The following is a 17424-nucleotide window of genomic DNA, read 5'->3' on the forward strand; positions in this document are numbered from 1 at the left end:
CATGACCCATGGACTATACCAAAAGTGTGGTGTCAGTATATTTCTGATTTCAGATACATGCTGTCCTTCTGAACTTTCTATTCATCAAAGAAACCTGAAAAAAAATCGAATCTGTTTTCAACATAATAATAATAATAAATGTTTTTTGAGCAGCAAATCAGCATATTAGAATGATATCGGAAGATATCATGTGACACTGAAGACTGGAGTAATGATGCTGAAAATTCAGCTTTACATCACAGTAATAAATTACCCTTTAATAAAAATATTTCACAATATTACAGTTTTTGCTGTATTTTGGATCAGATAAATGCAGGCTTGGTAAGCAGATCAAGATCAAAACCTTTTGACTGGTAGGGTATTAAAACACAATTTCTAAAGTGCCTAAATGTCCAAATTAGTACAATATATTTGTTGAAAAAGTCTAATACACTATTGAATTATTAGGCTGTGAGCCTGTTACTCCTAGGCTATTACTTTTGTGTTGCTGTCTGCTCTAGCTCCCTCCCTCCCTGTACAATAAATCCATGTGAATATCTGACTCTGCTACATTTATTAATGTAACTTTACAATCGATATTGATGTCCTTTAGCACAGTATTCTGAATGGTGCTACTAATAGCCCAACAAATACTAGCAGTTTAACACTTAACTACGTTAATAAAGACAAAACGAGTATTTACAGATGAAACTGACCTGCACTAGAAGCCCCGAATGCGGCATCTATACACATCTATGGCAGCAGCGCCCAGGAAGCGAGGAAGTGACGTTGAGTTCCGCGCGCATTTGCGTGTAGTGTGTGTGCGTGCGTGCGTACGTGCAGACTCATCGGTGGCTGTGGCGAGCGAGCGCATGTGGACAACATTAAAGACACCCAAATTCGCATTTTCAGGTACTGACAACTATACACACAAAAGAGGAAGAATAATTTAAAGGAGCAGTTTTGCCATTTCAAAGTAAGAACTTTGCGTTTTATTTTTTATGAATTAGCAGGATGGCCTGCAATGTGACAGCTCAATGATAATGTCACGCACTTTCAATGAACTTCATGCCATGCATTGGGTTAATAAATAAGTTTACATGCACATTACTTATGTGGTTAAATCTAGAGAGATCCATAGACGGTCACCTTGCAGATAATTGAGTTGGCGGAAATGCATATATTTTGGTATTTTATGTAATATGAAGGTCTACCTTGGCATGGCATGTTCTGAATTGAGTATTATCTGTGCTAAGGCTTGTTTTCTATTATTTTTTCTCTTGAAAATAAGAAAGTCGATGATGATAAAGGACGAATTCGATTTCTGTGCCACGTGCATGTGAACAGGAAGTGTTTAAGATCTTTGACCTTCAAGTGTTCTCTAAAGAGTTAGGTTAGGAATAAATATTTTTTGCTTTCTATTTATATATATATATTAACCTTTTAACTACTTAACAGATAACAAATAAAAATAATTATGTTGGTATTCGTCCTTGCTGTAAAATGTACTTCCTTGTAACCATGTGTTCAGTTACATTAAAACAGTTATTTTGTAATTCTGTTAGTTCTCAGTGCTCTGCTAGAAGTGGTTTGTAACCTGATTTACAATAAAAATCATTATGGACCAGCTTCCATATCAGTGTCTGATGCTGGTTGTGACTCTCACATGGTCTTCATCAGTCACAGCACGCTCCTCTTCAGTGATGAGCTCTGGGTATTTAAGGGAAAAGATCTTCATTCATCCATGTTTAATCGAGCTTGAACTGCATTTATGTTTGCAGGGCTCAACAATAAGGTGTTTCTATTCGTTGGGGCCGACATATTGATATTACATATCTAACAAATAAGTATTTTTTGCTTTATCTCATTATCCGCCCTGTTATTAGATCCCTTTGCTTGCAGAATAAATGAATCAGGCCTGACTTTAGTTTGCAGGAAGAAGATTGGAATTTCAAAAGTATATGCGTGTATTTGTTTTCCTGTTCAAGATTGTTTTGTGTTGAAACATGATAAATGCTGGTTTGTGTTCAGGAACCTTGAAGTATTATCTCGGATTGATTGGGCGTCATCAACGGCACAATCTAAAATAAGACAAATGTTGCGTTAGTTTTTTGTTCATCTCAAATAGTTTTCTTTATTCAGAATGTCCTGACTCAATCATTGGGCCTTATTGTTTCAAGCAAGTCTTAACTGATAAACTGTCCAGTGAAACTGCATGCCATTGTAGCGTTGCAGCAAGACTGAAAAAGCCGCCAATTGTTCTGTTGGGTGAATTAGTAGGAAGTTCCTCTAACTGCTCACACAAACACTTCCTTTAACGCAACACGTTTTTTTTGTAATTCAAACATTAGTTTAACCAGTGGAATGCAGAAAAGGATATAATAAACCTCAAAATGACATTATGGGGAAATATGTCCAGCAGCTAGGGCTGGACAATAATTCAATATCAGTATGCATCGCGATATAATTTTTTTCAATAAAGGTGATGTGATTTTGAAACGCATTCCCGATATTTCAATATACAGTGTTTCCCATGCATTGATTTATTTGTGGCGTTTGATTTCGTTGAATGAACATGAGCACTGCACGTTTCAAAATGAAAACGCAGCGCAGGTGTTTTAAATGAATGCATCTCTTAAGGGAACCGACTGTCTTCAGAAAGGTTTCGATGACATTTTCATTTTTATCTGATAGAGCAGCTTTCATGAGCGGAACTGCTTTGATTACAGCCATTACTGGGGAAACCGCTAGTTTTATCACTCTAAAAGCATCTCTTGCTGGCAGAGAATGAATTTGCATTTTCAATTATAAGTCTGTCTCCAGCCACATGTTTTTGTTGTTACTCAATTTTTTTGTTTTCTGCAGCAACTCCGAGCACTTTTCATATTCTTTATCCTGGCTGAAGCACATTTGTTTAAATCTATAAGAATAATCAGCCTACACTACCAGTCAAAAGTTTTTTTAACAGTAAGATTTGTAATGTTTTTTTTAAAGAATTATCTTCTGCTCACCAAGGCTGCATTTATTTGATCCAAAGTACAGCAAAAACAGTAACATTTTGAATTATTTTTACTATTTAAAATAACTGCTTTCTATTTGAAATTATAGAAAGTTTATTTAGCGCTGCAATTTTATTTATAATACTTTTATTTAGCAAGGATGCTTTAAATTGATCAAAAAGATTATAATGTTACAAAAGATTTCTATTTCAGATAAATGCTGTTCTTCTGAACTTCCTATTCATCAAAGAAACCTGAAAAAATTCTACTCCTTTGTTTTCAACATAATAAATGTTTTTGAGCAGCAAATAAGCATATTAGAATGATTTCTGAAGGATCATGTGATCATGTGGAGTAATGATGCTAAAAATTCAGCTTTGAAATCACAGGAATAAATCACATTTTAAAATATTTTCAAATAGAAAACAGTTATTTTAAATAGTAAAAATATTTCAAAATGTTACTGTTTTTGCTGTATTTTGGATCAAATAAATGCAGGCTTGGTGAGCAGAAGAGAATTCTTTAAAAAACATTAAAAATCTTACTGTTCAAAAAACTTTTGACTGGTATGTTAGCCTATAGTTTGATGTAAGGTAAACATTAATTTATTTGTGCTGTTTTTTTTTTCTTAAATATTACATAGTTTTATAGGAGGTTTCATAGACCTGGAAATTTCATTTTTCAGAAGTTTTTATGTATAGACATCTGTTGTGGGTGTTCTTGGCCGTTTTTATGAGGCTTTTTTTTTAATAGTGTTCATATCGATATCGGAATTATATTGTATCGACCGAAATTAAGAAATATATCATGATATAAATTTTGGCCATATTGTCCAGCCCTACCAGCAACACAACTGTTTTGATGAACCGTTTCAATGTTTTTTTTTAGTCAGTTTAGTGTAAATCCTTTAGTGGGCCACTAGATTTAAAGTACACAGTATTTCACAATTAGTAAATGTTTGTGGTGCATGTCGCATTATCAACATTATATAATCTCCGTATTGATTTTTATCACTGCTTTAACTAGCTGTGGAGCCACTATAGAGGGCAGCGCTGGGTTTTGGACGGAGTTCAACGAATCAAAAGACTACTCATTTGTTTCAGTGGATAAAAACATTTTTGGACTTTGAACAAGGAGGGCTGTGTTTATGAATTCAGAGGCTTCAAAAAGAGCACTTCGTCTGAGCAGGAGCTTGTGAGAAACTTTGTTGCTAAAGATATTTTATATCTCTTCCATTTCAGATTCCATGGCAGGAACAATTGATCAGGCCAAAATGAAGTTTTCGAGAATAGTAAGTTCTGTTTTTGACAAACTAGTTGTCTTAAAACATTTTTGACATTTTAAGTACTTTAAATATATACTGTATATATTTCTCTGGAACTTGGAGCCAAATTTTTCCCCCCTCTGTTAATAGGTAAACAGTCGCTCGTATACCCGGTTCAGTCAATCTCAGAATCCTGATGAAGAGAGCAGCCGTGTGGAGGTGAAGCTTTCTGTAGATGGTGAGGAGGAAATGGATGGAACCGAACAAGGACCCGTGCAACATGACACGTACACAAGACCCAGTCATTCTAGGCCAAGGAACAGGTGGAGGATTCTGGTTTGGGTGGGTGGAGTGCTGGTCATCTTTTGTGTAGGTGAGTGTTTTTTATTCCGTTTTTTACTATATCTGAATAAATATCATGCAGTCATTATTATGTAATAATATAATAATTTTATGACCCTATTTAATTTTTTCCCAAATTCTGTGTTTTCATATTTAAATGGCGGTCTTTTTTCTTTTTTTTGCATGTCACAATTTGATTAAATTCATCCAAATTTTGCCATATTCTGTGACATTCTACATTATACTGTAAATTCCATTTCATTACTGAAACGGATCCATTCTGCAATTCTGTCATCATTGTGGAAATCATAGGGCCATGTAAATATAAAGAAATGCAAATAAAAAAATTTGCAAAAAATATAGATAAGAGTAGAAATTATTTTATGTTAGAAGAGATATTAAATTGGTTGCCAGGGACAATGGTCAGTTTAAAAAAATGCTTGACCCCTGTGAGTGATCAAACAAAATTAAGTTTTTTAATGAGCCATGTAATAAGTTGTTTTTAGGAAATGTTCTCAGTTTCTACTGCTCATGTGAGAAACGACACTCATAGTTGTCCTTTTACTTTTTCCATGTCCCAGGTTTACTCATCGGATACTCTATCCACCGTAAGTCTGACTTGGCTCCCTGCTCTTCGACAGTTCCACCTATTCAAGAAGTTCCGCTGAATTATTCACCTTCTTTGGATTGGAGTAGCCTTGTTAGACTTCTGAATGATAAACTGTCATCTAAAGCCATTGAAGAGAAATTAAGGTAACTGTAAATCATCAAATATTATTGCTCATTGTGAGAATTGTCGGTTTAAACATTAAAATTAAATTAAAATTGTGATTGCTAAACTGAAATTACACATCTGTTATTGAACTTCTCTGATTTTCTGTTCCTCTTCCATCAAGCGAGTTTTCCCAGAGTGACCGTAAAGCAGGATCATTTGTAGATAACAAGTTAGCTGATAATATCCATGATATTTTCAAGCAACTGAATATGGACCCCTGGGTTGATGAACACTTTGTGAAGCTACAGTATCCTGACAAGTCAGTATCAGCTACATTACAGCAAAATAAAACCTCTCAAAACACCTCAGTAACTGCATAGCAGCACTCTAAAACAGCTCAGAACACCTTAGAGCGTTAAGTGCATGTTAGCATGTTGCTGCACAAGCGCTAAGGTGTTCTGAGCTGTTCATAGCACATCTATGAATGCAATAAAATAGCAGCATGCTAACAAGTGTGTAACACTCTAAGAAACCTATCTGAACACAGTAAAAACCGTATAGCAACATTCTAACAAGTGCATAACCCTAAAAACCATTCTGAACACCATAAAACACATATTAGCAACATGCTAACAAGCATTTAACAGACAAAAGCTGTGTCTCATTTAGAAGGCTGCGTCCTCCGGAGGTCGCATTCGAAGGCTGCATACGTCATCGAGGCTGTCTCATTTCAGAAAAGCAAGTAGGACACTCCGAATGCGACCTTCGAATGCGACCTTCTTTCACAGGAATTCGGAGGATGCATGAGGTGTATCCTTCGCTGCTACAGATAACCCACAATTCTTTGCGTCGCCGTGAACAACCGTTGTTAATTTGAAAAATGCCGGCGCCGGCAGATGTAACATACACACAAGCGCAGATGTGGTGTTTACAACTTACCTTAATTCGCCTCGGTAAAAACGGATAAACTTTGTTTTTAATAACCTCCTCCTTTTTTTCTCTAATAGATGCCTGCTGTATGTATGCTGCAGCTCCTCAAACATTGAACAAAATGAAACAAGTAAAACCATTTTTTTTTTAAATTACTTTCCAAATTTAGAAATAATTTTCCTTCATTTAAGTAGTGTGAGAGCGCAACGATGCTCTAAATGTGTTGGCATAGCAACGTGATACTTCCGGTTTCCTTCTCCGCCTGTCCTACGAAGGCCGTCTCGTTTAATTCTAGGTTGAGGACACTTCGTATATGCATCCTACAGAGGATGCGACCTCCAGAGGATTCGACCTCCCCTCCCGGAGGGTGCATCCTTCTAAATGAGACACAGCTTAAAGAAACTCTGAACACAGTAAAAACCAAATAGCAAGACGCTTACAAATACATAACGTGCTAAAAACTGTTCGAACACTAGAAAACCTGCATAGCAACATGCTTACAATCATATAACACACTAAAACCACACTGAATCCAATAAAAAACACATAGTAATACCAATTTGCACATAACACACTAAAAACATCTCTGAACACAGTAAAAACAAAAAGCCCAAAAAATACTTCCGTTTTTTACGTGTACACGCGTAACCTTTCAAAGTATACTCGATATGACAGTGCGCGAACGCAAGCGGTCGACGTGCTCGATGCTCTAGAAAGCTTCATTTTTTGTCCAATATCTGTTCTATTGTTCTACAGAAGTTATGACCTATAAAAATGTCTTTGTACTCTTTTCAAGGGGTCCTATTATGCTTTTTCACTTTTTCAGTTAGTCTGTAATGTTGATGTTTGAGCATTAAAAAAGATCTGCAAAGCTCAAAGTCCAATTCAAAAGGAGATATTTTATTTAACAGAGATCATTTTTCAAAAACTACAATGAATGACTCGTTTGGACTACAATGCATATTTTCACAAATATCGACGAATGGGACGAGACCTAGTCGAGCTGCACTAGAGAAGGCAACGAGTGTTATCACTATGTCGGCGACACGCTAGCTTTCCCAAGGCAGACAAACTTAGAGTGATTACAATCATCCGGGTTTAAATTGCGCTTAAATTGATTTGATTTTGACGCAATATTTACACTGAAGCTCGCAGGCGGCTATGGTAAGGGACATGACATTTCCCGACCAGGCGCAGAGTGGTGCCAGTCATAATACACACTGGCCCAGCTAACCAATCACAGCACATTTCGTATTTCAGAAGGCGGGCCTTCATTTGATACAGGAACTATTTAAGCCGTTCATGCCAGACTGGGGAGAGAGGTGTTGTAATGATGTAAAATATGTGAAAAATAATGTTTTTCGAACAACCTAGTATGAGAGCCTGTTCTAGTACACCCACAAAACAAAATCAAGACTTTGTAAAAGAGCATAATAGGACCCCTTTAAACTAAAACTCTTCCATAACCCTCTCTCAAAAGCACTTGTCACTTGCCCTCTATTGTTGTTGCAGTCTCCACTATTTTGTTTTAGTTGATGTTCCGTCTCTAGTTTGAAACAGCGGCCCGGGCCAGTGATGCCACCTTGTGGAACAACTGATTAGTGCAAAACAAATTCAATGCGCATGTGAAATCTTGTGGTGCGCTTACTATTCTAATGACGAAATTCGCGTATCCTTTTTTTTTCCCGCGTATTTGCGAAAGTATGAAAAATAATGTTTTTCGAACAACATAGTATGAGAGCCTGTTCTAGTACACCCACAAAACAAAATCAAGACTTTGTAAAAGAGCATAATAGGACCCCTTTAAACTAAAACTCTTCCATAACCCTCTCTCAAAAGCACTTGTCACTTGCCCTCTATTGTTGTTGCAGTCTCCACTATTTTGTTTTAGTTGATGTTCCGTCTCTAGTTTGAAACAGCGGCCCGGGCCAGTGATGCCACCTTGTGGAACAACTGATTAGTGCAAAACAAATTCAATGCGCATGTGAAACCTGCGCATATAAAGTATGCGTGGTTACAAAAATCTTGTGGTGCGCTTACTATTCTAATGACGAAATTCGCGTATCCTTTTTTTTCCCGCGTATTTGCGAAAGTATACTTTGGGCTTAATTCAGCATGCTAACAAGTGTATAACAGCTAAAAACCACTCTGAGCACAAAAAAGCTGCATAGCGACACACTAGCAAATGCATAATATGCCAAAACCCTCTCTGAACACAATAAAACATAGGGACATGCTAACAAATGCATAACATTCTAAAACCTCTCTGAAGACCGTAAACTCCACATGACAACGCACTAAAGCACCTTTTGCAAATGCAATCATGGTTTTAACCTTTTTCTTTGGATATGTTATTTGTAATTTGGACTGTATTTAACTGTAACAGGTCCAAACCAAACAAAGTGTTATTTGGGTCAGAGGATATCGGAAGTCCAGATGGGTTCCTGGCTTACAGTGAAACAGGACGTAAAGAGGTGAGCCTTCCTCTTCCCCTGCAGGAAACACCTGCCTTTCTGTCTTGTCTTTTTCTTTTGTTAGTCAGCCTACTTTGTAGTTTCATTATTTGCATTCTCAAAACAATTATTTTTACAGGGCAGAGTGGTGTACGCCAACTATGGTCAGCTTTCTGACTTGGAGACTGTGCAGAATGAAACATACAGACTGAGTCTAAATGGATCTGTTGTACTGATGAGAGCTGGAAAAATCAGCATGGCACAGAAGGTGATTTTTGAGTAACAGATCAAAACGTTCATCTTCCTTCTGACTATATACAGTAGTGTTTTCTTAGAGACTCATGACCATTTGTGTCCAACTCTATTAATAGTAACTATCTGGTACTTTTTGCTAGTGCTGATCCAATTATGTTTGTCACCACTGTAGGTTATGAATGCAGCTAAAATGGGTGCCATAGCAGCTCTGATCTACCCAGACACAGCTGACTATAAAACAATATCTGGGGAAACTGATCTCTATGGTCATGTAAGTTATGACAAAGAATGATATTCATATGTTTGAGTTGAGTTTGTTTATATTGATTTTGAGTTGAGCTGCTATATTTAGCTTTTTAATAATTTTTTAATTGATAGATTAAAATGCAATTTATTTACTTAATATTATTTTATAATATAAATATTTTATGTATATATATATATATATATATATATATATATATACTTTTTTTAAGATGAAGGCAAAGGCAATTTCTAAATTTGAAAAAAGGGATTAAATGTTGACTCCTATGTAGGGATGTAACGATTCACTCAACTCACGATGCGATACGATTCACAATACTGATTTCACGATACGGTTTTCTCACAATTGTTTTTTTTTAAGACAAATTTAAATGAAAAGGTGTCCTTTTATTATTGCTTGGACAAAAGGCTGCACATTTCTTTGTGAAATTGAAATGTCAAAAAACAAAACTAAATGAGAATTTTAAAACAAACCCTAAATCAAATAAATAAATAATACAAATAAAATAAATCTCTTCATATAAACAATTTAAGGGTTTGCCTGTGCTATTTCCATTTAAAATTAGAGGCAGTCACTGTAATCACAGTCCAAACAAAGATGCTACATACAGTATCTCACAGAAGTGAGTACACCCCTTACATTTTTGTAAATATTTTATTATATCTTTTCATGTGACAACACTGAAGAAATGACACTATGCTACAGTGTAAAGTAGTGAGTGTACAGCTTGTATAACAGTGTAAATTTGCTGCTGTCTCAAAATAACTCATCACACAGCCATTAATGTCTAAACCGCTGGCCACAAAAGTGAGTAAACCCCTAAGTGAAAATGTCCAAATTGGGCCCAAAGTGTCAATATTTTGTCCGCCCACCATTATTTTCCAGCACTGCCTTAACCCTCTTGGGCATGGAGTTCACCAGAGCTTCACAGGTTGCCACTGGAGTCCTCTTCCACTCACGACATCACGGACCTTGCACTCCTCCACCTTCTGTTTGAGGATGCCTGCATCATCTTTAGAAGAGGCTTCCTTCTGGGACGACAGCCATGCAGACCAATTTGATGCAGTGTGTATGGTCTGAGCACTGACAGACTGCCCCTTCAACCTCTGCAGCAATGCTGGCAGCACTCATACTGTATGTCTATTTCCCAAACACAACCTCTATATTTGACGCTGAACATGTGCACTCAACTTCTTTGGTCGACCATGGCGAGGCCTGTTCTGAGGGGAACCTGTCCTGTTAAACCGCTGTATGGTCTTGGCCACCGTGCTGCAGCTCAGTTTCAGGGTCTTGGCAATCTTTTTATAGCCTACGCCATCTTTATGTAGAGCAACGATTCTTTTTTTCAGATCCTCAGAGAGTTCTTTGCCATGAGGTGCCATGTTGAACTTCCAGTGACCAGTATGAGAGCGTGAGAGCGATAACACCAAATTTAACACACCTGCTCCCCATTCACACCTGAGACCTTGTAACACTAATGAGTCACATGACACCGGGGATGTGGCTAATTGGGCCCAATTTGGACATTTTCCCTTAGGGGTTTACTCACTTTTGTGGCCAGCGGTTTAGACATTAATGGCTGTGTGTTGAGTTATTTTGAGGGGACAGCAAATTTACACTGTTATACAAGTTGTACACTCACTACTTTACATTGTAGCAAAGTGCCATTTCTTCAGTGTTGTCACATGAAAAGATATAATAAAATATTTACAAAAATGTGAGGGGTGTACTCACTTATGTGAGATACTGTACATGCAGCATGAGGAGTTTTAAACTAAATTAGATTGTATAATCTTGAAATTTGAAGCAAAAACAGAATGAGCTGACTTTAGTTTTGTGAAAATATGCTACATAAAACATCTGCACGAAAAAAAAACAGCAGACGGGCTGAATGAAAATGCAAAATCATTCTCTGTCAGCAGGTGACGCTTATGAAACTGCAGCAATACAGCGTTTCTTTGGTTACCACTGTAAACACAGCAATGCTGCTTATAAACACTACTTTAAAGGGGTCATATGATGCTGCTAAAAAGAACATTATTTTGTGTATTTGGTGTAATGAAATGTGTTTATCCGGTTTAAAGTTAAAAAAACATTATTTTCCACATACTGTACATTATTGTTTCTCCTCTATGCCCCGCCTTTTTGAAACGCGCCGATTTTTACAAAGCTCAGCGATCTGAAAAGAGAGGTGTGCTGTGATTGGCCAGCTATCCAGTGCGTTGTGATTGGCCGAATACCTCAAGCGTGAAACGGAAATGTTACGCCCCTCACCATACTGTGATGGCGTGTCCCAGCCGGAGTGACGACACAAAAACATTAAAACCCATTACAAACGAGGCATTTGTTGCATTCAGTGGGGACATAATTACTGATTATAATGACTTATACTGTCTTTTTACGGGTTGCGTTGCTTTGCATCGTGCCGCATAAACATATAACCCTGTCTGCATTTGTGATCAGAGAAATGACAAACAACAAGTGCTACTACACACTGCCCAAAACTATCGTTTGAATCATCAGTGGCAAATGATAAAAGAAAACGTACTTACAGACTGTGAGTCAGAACAGCCGTCATTGTAGTCTACTCTCCCAGGATCAGTAAACAGTCCTCCATAAAATGTGCCGGCGATTCACAGCACTAAGTTTAAGTATTCCCTCAGCGACCAGCACAGATCAGCTCTAAGCATGACGAAGTGGATATCGTCCTCTTTTGGAAGACCAAACAAAGTAGTTTCGCTTTCACAACGAAAAACACAGCGGCCTAGCGTGAGCGAAACCCCCGGCTTAGCGTGAGCTGAGAGAGTGAGGGTGAGGCGGCGGGGTCGAGAATGGCGGTCCCGGCGAAGGAGCGGGGAAAACGATGAAAGCCAATCCGGCGATCCACAGCACTAAGTTGAAGTATTCCCTCAGCGACCAGCACAGATCAGCTCCAGGCATGACGAAGCGATATCGTCCTCTTTTGGAAGACCAAACAAAGTAGTTTCGCTTTCACAACGAAACACACAGCATCTGCAGGACATGGCGGCGGCAGCAACAACAATACTACAGCGAGAATAAAAGTTACGCCTTCTTTCTTTGCGTGAACATTTGGGTGGCGTTATGCAAATCTTCCCACATAGTGAGGTAGATATGTGGGGGCGTGTTGAACGAGCTGTTTTAGGGGGGTGTGGCTGACTCTTAACTTTTACAAAGAATATCTCTTTGGATTTGAGACTTTAGTCTTTGCAAATTTACAGATCTTCTTTATGCACCAAGAGCTTGTAACACTCCAAAGAGAAAGGAAAAAATGAAATCGCATCATATGACCCCTTTAATATTTATTATACAGAGATAAGATAAAAAGAAAATATCATCTTAAAACTTTTCTTAAGACAGTCAGTTCCCCTCAGAGATGCATTCATATAAACTCCCACCCTCAACTGTTTCGTGATTCGTTTAACATCTCAACCGATTTGAGTCATCACATATTTGCATGGATTTTCAAATGGCTCGGGGTGCAATGTTACATCCCTACTCGTATGATTCATTAAAAATCAGTACCTGTGACTAGGGGTGGGCAATACAGCCTCAAAATTATATCACGATATTTCAAGAATAATTGCGATAATGATATTTATGACTATATAGAAAAAAATATGGAACAACGTTTTATTGGTGATTGCAGCTGGTAGGCAGCAGCATTTATTAGTGCAAGCGAAATGAAGGGCATTTTCCATCCTTTTCCGATGAACTACTGTCATCGATGACAGACTACCTAATTCGAAGTGTAAATCTATTGTCATAGGGTGGCAGCAGCAACTGTGTGTTCGACTTGAAGCAGACCGATCGCGATTGGTGTATGATGTCAAAATACCGCAAGAGTAACTTAAGAGTGTGCGCTCGAATATGCTCTAGAACCACTCTCACGAAAATTTGTTGTCATACACCGATCAGTCTGCGCAGCGCTGCTTCAAGTCGAACACACCTATTAGGTTTGTTTGTGGTGGTGGTGGTGTTGTTGTGCGTGCTAGGGAATGTAAATGTGCCATACGTCATCGCGTCGCTATATCATTGATATCGCGATATGACACTTCTTTTTATCATGTAAAAATTTTAACTGGTATTATCGTTGACTGTATGATATGGCACACCCCCCTACCTGTGACATTTTGAACTGAATATTAAAAATTTATTTAACAATCACATTTATTTACATATTCCGGTCCTTAATTACAGGTCCACCTGGGATCAGGTGATCCTTACACCCCAGGATTCCCATCTTTTAATCACACACAGTTTCCTCCTGCCAAGTCCTCTGGTCTTCCAGGAATACTCGCCCAAACCATCACTGCTAACATGGCACAAGCAATCTTTACGTATGTTATATGTTTTGGTTTACCTTGATAATTTTTTTTAAAACCTGTTTTGAGAAACAAAAAGCTTAATTGGTATTCTCAAATTTCTCTCAGAAAAATGGGAGGAGATAATGCTCCTGATAGATTTAAGGGTGAATTGCACAGTTACAAGTTGGGAAGAGAGAATGACAGCGTAACCGTAGTAGTCAATAATAATCTTGCCGACACCAAGATCCATAATGTGTTTGGAGTCATCAAAGGATACGTGGACCCTGGTGAGTTTGTACATTTTGCTTAAACATGTTTATAGAACAAAATATCTGTGATCTAACTGTGGTGGTGTGAATCCGGTAGATCGTTATGTTGTGATTGGAGCGCAGAGGGACTCCTTGAGCTTGGGATATGCCAAGTCTACAGTTGGCACTACTCTTCTGCTGGAGCTTGCGAGTGCGTTCACAGAGTTGAAGAAAGGTATGTCCTTACGTGCCTGTGTTTTTAAATGCAGCCTGAGGGTTTATTGTTGTGGCATGCACTCACTCCTCATCCTCTTCACCATAGATGGTTTCAGACCCAAAAGAAGCATTGTGTTTGCCAGCTGGACTGCAGGGGATTTTGGTAACATCGGAGTGACTGAATGGCTTGAGGTTTGTGTGCTGATCATCTGTGCTTGGCTTGAATAATTACACATAGTGTGAATTGAAATGCCGGTGTTGTAATGTGCTGTCTTTTGCTATTCAGGGATACTGGGCATCACTGGACAGAAAAGCCTTTACTTACATCAGTTTGGATGGTGTTGTTACTGGTAAGTTTACTGTGTTCAAGTGACAAACATTTATTATAGCCTTTTGTTCATCCAATTACAGTTTTTGTAAATGACAAAAAAATGACTCATATACTGTATCTACTAGGGTTGTCTCGATAAATGAATAATGTGTTATGGTTCCAAGTAGTATCACTTATATTTCTAGTTAAGACTTTTCCTTCTCATCCTCCTCTTCCTCTTCTTTGTCTGGCATAAAATTATATGGGCATCAGAGACCATAAATTGTTGGGACCCCAAGCTTGGCAGGATTGTCCCAAACATGCAGATCAACTCGGGCACACACACATTTGGCCGGCACTACGTGGCGCTATTATAAGGCAATTTGCATTTTGTATCATAACCCTGGAACCCTACGGAGTAGAAATGAATTTTTTCCAAACCTTAACAGAACTTGAAACACAGACCCTGACATTCTGAGGACACACACCAAGTTGCGTCAAAGTTGCACCTATTGTATAAGGGGTGATACAACTGAATATCCTTAGTGATGGCATAACCATATGATCGGAAGTTGAAACTTGGCACATAAAGTAACACAAAGCTGAATTGGCTACATAAAACATATCTGCCAGTATGTAGTCAGATTTTACTGGTTAATAACTTCAAATCTGATTTTCCAACCATTATTAAAATGGACATTGTCGTACATTGTGTGAAAACAAGTATGTGTGCCCAATTTTGTGAAAATTGGCCCATATATTTATTAGGTCTGGCCCATTATGACTAATAGATAAATAAATGCAGGTAACACTTTACAATAAGGTTCCATTAGTTAATGTTAGTTAATGAATTAACAAACAATGAACAATAAAGTTATTACATTATTTATTCATCTTTGTTAATGTTAGTTAATTAATGAAAATACAGTAATTCGTTGTTAGTTCATGTTAATTCACAGTGCATTAACTAATGTTAACAAGCACAACTTTTGATTTTAATAATGCATTAGTAAATGTTGAAATTAACATTAACTAAGATTAATAAATGCTGTAGAAGTATTGTTCATTCTTAGTTCATGTTACCTTAAGTAGTTAACTAATGTTAACTAATGATCCTTATTGTAAAGTGTTACCTAATTACATATAAATTATCTCTGTTGTGCCTTTTCAGAATAGCATGTATTTCTGTTTATTAAACCCTTCCATATCAAATGGAAATTCCAAGATTTGGACTTTGCTGTAAAAACACATCATATAGGAAGAGATACGTGGCACTTTTATCTCTTAATCTTCCACATGGGACATTGGTGATTGGACCCTGGGGGCTGTTTCATAAAAGACGCTAAGAAAAGCGGGGATTAAAGTCCAAAACCTGACTTGAAATAACCTAACAAATCAATCGGGACTAAAGTGGTTTCATAAACGAACATTTAAGTTAACGCAATCTCACTAATTCGATCCAGGTTCAATGAGTCAGGATAATTTGATGTGCACGCTTATTCTTAAGCAGCCCTTAAGGTCGATCATGGATCAAATCGATCCATCATGGCAAACAGCGGATATTTGTGCTGTTTAATGCATTTGAGATGTTGTTTTCTCCTCAGTGCATAACTGACACGTCACAAGTATATTTTTCATTTTGCTGTCAGGAGTGGGTGAGGCTTACACGAGTGAACGAGCGCTGCTGTGCGCATGCGCGCTAAACAGATGGAACTCAATAGAATAATGGCGCAATAATTCTGAATAAAATATGCATTCTGCTAAAATATTTGTTGTTGGACATTAAATGTGACGCATGTAGAATTTGAATCCTACATATATGAATTTTTATCATAGCAGTAACTGTAAATCAAATGTAAGCTGCTAATACAGCCCTACTATCTCAAATGAGTTCATGTGTGTTCCTCTTATCAGTTAAAATGTAGTCGGATCCCTATTATTATTTTCATTTTTAGTTCAGTGGTTTTAACTTTTAATTTAGTGTTTTTAATGCTTTAAAGAGCAATTTTAGATTGTAATGTTTAATGTTCTATTAATAACCATAAAACGTACAGCTGTCAAAACCTGAGAGAAAGGCTGCATGGCTAGAAACTGCTGAAACTTGCTGGGTGCAAGTAGCAACCATGTTAAAATGTTTTCATATATCTTTAAAAAAGAAAAAAAAAATGTCGTTACATTTTGGGCACAATACATTAAATAGAGTTGGTTGTAGCCTATTTTTTATTTATTTGATTATTTAAGTTGCATTTTCTGTATACTTTTATTTTTGGACTAATAATAAAGTCAACTAATTGTATGTGAGAGAGTCAGTGGTAATATCAAAGCGTTCCTATTGGTCAGTGTTAGAGGAACTCCACTTAGCCTGACAGTTAGCCTGCTCCGGACCAGGTTAGTTTCCCAGCATAAGCTGCCACAGTGACTGAGATTGAGCTATGGTAATTTTGCTTTATGAAACCAAATCAATTGAAAATAAGTCAGACTAACTGAAATAAGCCTGGCTTATTTGGTAAACTTGTTTTATGAAACAGCCCCCTGATGATTGAGGTTTCTGGCTATATTTTTAATTATTATTTGAATCTTATACACTATTAATGTAATTCTATCTTAATTCCTTCATTAAAAAATTTAATTTAAATCTGTTGTGTTTGCATTAACAAAAGTACATATTAGTGCCTGTGCACCTGGGAAATTTGGTGGTGCTCAAGTTTGAGTTTTCACTCATTCCATTTCCACTCCCATTTCCTACTTTTCTCCCTATTCTTTGAAAATCTTATGTGTTTCTCTTTAATCTACAGGTGTGGGTTCCTTTAGAGCTTCTGCTAGTCCTTTGTTGCACACCCTTCTGCAGAAGACCCTGGGAAAAGTCAAAAGCCCTGGGTCAAATTCAGGCCTTCTACAGAGTTATGGTGGTGTTATTTCACCACTGTGAGTAAATCTGCTTTGATTTGTGTTTTAATGATGGAAATATCGATATAATCATGATTGTTTCTGCGGTGATATGATGCACATGAATCTGTTTTCGTGCTCAGTCTGAAAACCATGCAGATGGATGATGGTGCATATCCTTTTCTGGCCATGTCTGGAATCCCATCCGTGTCTTTCAGTTTTGTCTCTCCTCCGGTA

The 17424-nt window shown here is 37.4% G+C and overlaps 1 protein-coding gene across 2 annotated transcripts in view; it reads left to right on the plus strand.

Moving 5' to 3' along the window:
- The first annotated feature begins 758 nt into the window (after positions 1–758).
- Positions 759–17424, plus strand: part of tfr1b (transferrin receptor 1b) — a 20784-nt gene continuing 4118 nt past the window's right edge. Inside the window, exons 1-15 of one of the 2 annotated variants that reach the window (XM_016278899.1) lie at positions 759–891; positions 4220–4269; positions 4393–4615; positions 5166–5337; positions 5481–5618; positions 8616–8703; positions 8822–8950; positions 9110–9208; positions 13421–13560; positions 13654–13814; positions 13894–14010; positions 14098–14183; positions 14278–14341; positions 17097–17226; positions 17331–17421. In XM_016278899.1, coding sequence (XP_016134385.1) covers positions 852–891; positions 4220–4269; positions 4393–4615; positions 5166–5337; positions 5481–5618; positions 8616–8703; positions 8822–8950; positions 9110–9208; positions 13421–13560; positions 13654–13814; positions 13894–14010; positions 14098–14183; positions 14278–14341; positions 17097–17226; positions 17331–17421 — 1728 coding nt within the window. In that variant the 5' untranslated portion in view covers positions 759–851. Of the gene's footprint in view, positions 956–4219; positions 4270–4392; positions 4616–5165; positions 5338–5480; positions 5619–8615; positions 8704–8821; positions 8951–9109; positions 9209–13420; positions 13561–13653; positions 13815–13893; positions 14011–14097; positions 14184–14277; positions 14342–17096; positions 17227–17330; positions 17422–17424 lie in introns of both variants that reach the window. The other variant, XM_016278900.1, reaches the window with a different exon arrangement.

The sequence above is a fragment of the Sinocyclocheilus grahami genome, unplaced genomic scaffold (assembly GCF_001515645.1).
Source record: "Sinocyclocheilus grahami isolate Dianchi unplaced genomic scaffold, SAMN03320097.WGS_v1.1 scaffold126.1, whole genome shotgun sequence".
In the NCBI taxonomy this organism is placed as follows: domain Eukaryota; kingdom Metazoa; phylum Chordata; class Actinopteri; order Cypriniformes; family Cyprinidae; genus Sinocyclocheilus; species Sinocyclocheilus grahami.